At 58.6% G+C, this 2,798-nt stretch overlaps 1 protein-coding gene across 1 annotated transcript in view; it reads left to right on the top strand.

Annotated features, from left to right (window-relative positions):
• RPL18 (ribosomal protein L18) overlaps window positions 1–2,798 on the top strand; it is a gene marked incomplete at its 3' end in the record, with an annotated part of 7,331 nt that continues 4,533 nt past the window's right edge. The window contains exons 1-4 of the mRNA XM_015567975.1: window positions 1–135; window positions 858–943; window positions 1,281–1,388; window positions 1,787–1,885. Of these exons, the coding sequence (XP_015423461.1) occupies window positions 30–135; window positions 858–943; window positions 1,281–1,388; window positions 1,787–1,885 (399 nt within the window). The remainder of the gene's footprint in view (window positions 136–857; window positions 944–1,280; window positions 1,389–1,786; window positions 1,886–2,798) is intronic.

The raw sequence follows: 2,798 nt of genomic DNA, 5'->3' as shown, positions 1-2,798 counted from the left end.
GGTGGCTAAGTGATACCACCGGGGTCGAAATGCCAGGAAGTGGCGGAGCCAGGATCCTAGGCGCTGGTGCCACAGCCATTCGGCCTCCGGCCTTCTGCCGCCCCTGCCCGGACCTGTCACTCCCCAACCCGAAAAGTTGGGTCCTGGGGGGTTGTCGAGCGTCCCGAGCCCGGGTTTGGGGACAGGCAGGCCTCCGTGCGCGTCTGGGCTCCCCGCCCGCCCTGTGATCGGGCTCCCCCGGCCTGTGCCCGACTTGCTCCATCCTTTTAATGGGAGCACAGCAGTCCTGCCTCTCAGGTTCGAGTTTGGGGAGAGGTTGTGTGACGTGCTCACCATGGCCTCGTGCATAAGTGTTGGTTAAACGGCAGCTGTCATAACTGTCTGCAAAGGAAACCTCCCCGAAACAGGCCGGGGGATCGTGGCAATGGTGGCCCTTCCCTGAGTTTTCTTCAAGCTGAAGTGGGAACCTTCTTAGCGCCGGCCGGTGGTGGGAATGTTTTCTTTAGCCATTCTCCATGCGTGGGAGCAGCATTGAGAACTTACGCGCCTTGTCGAAAAAGCCAATTTACAAAGAAATAAAAATGTTGACTGAGTCAATGTGGCTACTGTGTGAAAACTTCCCCCAACGGGCTGGGTGCCACGTGCAGGCTTTGCATGTAGGGTTAGCCCCTTCGTACAGGGGGAGTCCTTTGAAGTCCAGAGAGTTGGAGCGACTTTCCCGGGGGTGGACCTGGGATTTGTTGTGTCTGCAGAGACCGGGGCTCCGGCCCTCTCTGGGAGACAATCATTGGTAATGGTCACGGGGTGAGTAATCTGCAGCTCACAGTGGGGTCTACGCTCCCCCCTTTACCCTGCAGGGAGTCGACATCCGCCACAACAAAGACCGAAGGTTCGGCGCAAGGAGCCCAAGAGCCAGGACATCTACCTACGGCTGTTGGTCAAGGTGAGGCGGGGGCCTGTGGCCCTGGGGCAGGGCCACCCCAAACCTGCAACGTCCAGGGCTTCCATGCTCCTGTCGCCCCAGGCTCCTCCCAGCGGCTTGCCCCCGGGCTCACATCTCAGAGCTTCTGGAAGTTCGGTGCTTCCAGCTTCTGTGCTGGGGGTCGGGGGTGAGCGGGGAGGATTTCCTGGGGCCCTAACCAGGATGGACCTGGGCTGGCTCTCCCGGAGCTCCCTGAGATCGGGGAAAGCCAGAAGGCATTTGTTTGCCCCTAGAATGTTGGGAGGGAGGGGAACCTGGCCTGGAAATTCTTCGTTCCTCATTTTCCCTTTCCCTGCAGCTATACAGGTTTCTGGCCAGAAGAACCAACTCCACCTTCAACCAAGTGGTGCTGAAGAGGTTGTTCATGAGCCGCACCAACCGGCCGCCTCTGTCCCTTTCCCGGATGGTGAGGGGCTGCGGGGCGGACAGAGCCGGCCCGGGTAGCAACCGGATTGTGTCGGGAGCTGGGCTCTGAGTAGGAGGGTGGGCTTGGAGCTCTGACCCTCGGGTTATAGTTCAGTTCAGCTGGCCTGGCTGCTTGGCCTTGTGAGGTGGGGTGGCTACAGTGGCTTCATGAGGTCATCCTGAGGCTTCGGGTCATGCAACGCCAGTCTTAGATGTCAGGGACCCTCCTGGGGGCGGGGGGGTCTGTTCAGAAACCTGGAACCTAGCTTAGGCCTGTGCTAGTGTGAGGGAGGGGTGAGGGTGGGTTTAGGGCCCGCTGTCCTGGTCCTTGGTTGCCTGAAGCTGCGGGATTGGATTCAGACCCCAGGCGGGACTTAATGTGGATCTCCTCCCCCAAAGATCCGCAAGATGAAGCTTCCTGGCCGGGAGGGCAAAACCGCCGTGGTTGTCGGGACGATAACCGATGACGTGAGGATCCAGGAGGTGCCCAAACTGAAGGTGAGTGGGGTGAAGTCCTGCATCCCTGGGCAAGCCCCTCTGGGCGCTGCCGACTGCTGGCTCTTGAGCCAGACAACCTGGGTTTGAGTCTAGATCTCGCTCTCACTTTGTCACCTCTGGACAAAGTCCTAAACCTTTTTTCTTTGTTTAATATGTTTTTTGTCGATTTCATGTTTTTTATCGATTTCAGAGAGGAAGGGAGAGATGGGAATATCAATGATGAGAATCACTGATTGGGGGCCTTCTGCATTCCCCACTCTGGGGATTGAGCCTTCAACCCAGCCATGTGCCCTTGACCGGAATCAAACCTGGGACCCTTCAGTCCGAGGGCCAGTGCTCTATCCACGAGGCCCTAAATCTTTTTATGCCTCAGTTTCCGTAAGGCGCGATGGCTTTGAATTGCTGCCTTCTAAGGCGTTTCTGGAAGTAAAGTGATAAAAACAGCTGTTGGCCCCTTGGGTTGCTCCCTCAACAGGAGTTAGTGACAGGGCTGAGCAGCAGCACGGCTTCTCTGTGGGGCCAGGTGAACGTAATAGTATGCCAGCCTGTGCTTCAGACCCGACTCCCGCAGTGCAGTCTGGGCCTTGCCATGCTTCCCTTTCTCGCACCAGCCAGCCTCCGGCCTCCCTCCAGCTCCCCGCCTCGTTCTACCCGCTCGCCTTCCAGACTCACAGCTGTGCTCCCTGTGCAGCTGGTGTTAAAGGGGCAGCTGGGTTAGGCCGAGTTGGCATCTCCCAGGTGGGGTCTGCATTTTACCCGCCTCCGGGCTCTCAGGTTGACCCCCAGGGCCTGGTGTGTTCACCACCCACTTTGCCATCTTGGCTTCCTGCACGGCCAGGCTTGCCCAGTTGGTATCACTACTGAGGCCCCCTCCTGTCCTATGCTGCTCAGCTAGAGGCAGCCACACTGGCGG

Source organism: Myotis davidii, unplaced genomic scaffold, assembly GCF_000327345.1.
Source record: "Myotis davidii unplaced genomic scaffold, ASM32734v1 scaffold464, whole genome shotgun sequence".
NCBI classification, from domain to species: Eukaryota; Metazoa; Chordata; class Mammalia; order Chiroptera; family Vespertilionidae; genus Myotis; species Myotis davidii.
This window is presented reverse-complemented; position numbering and strand designations above follow the sequence as displayed.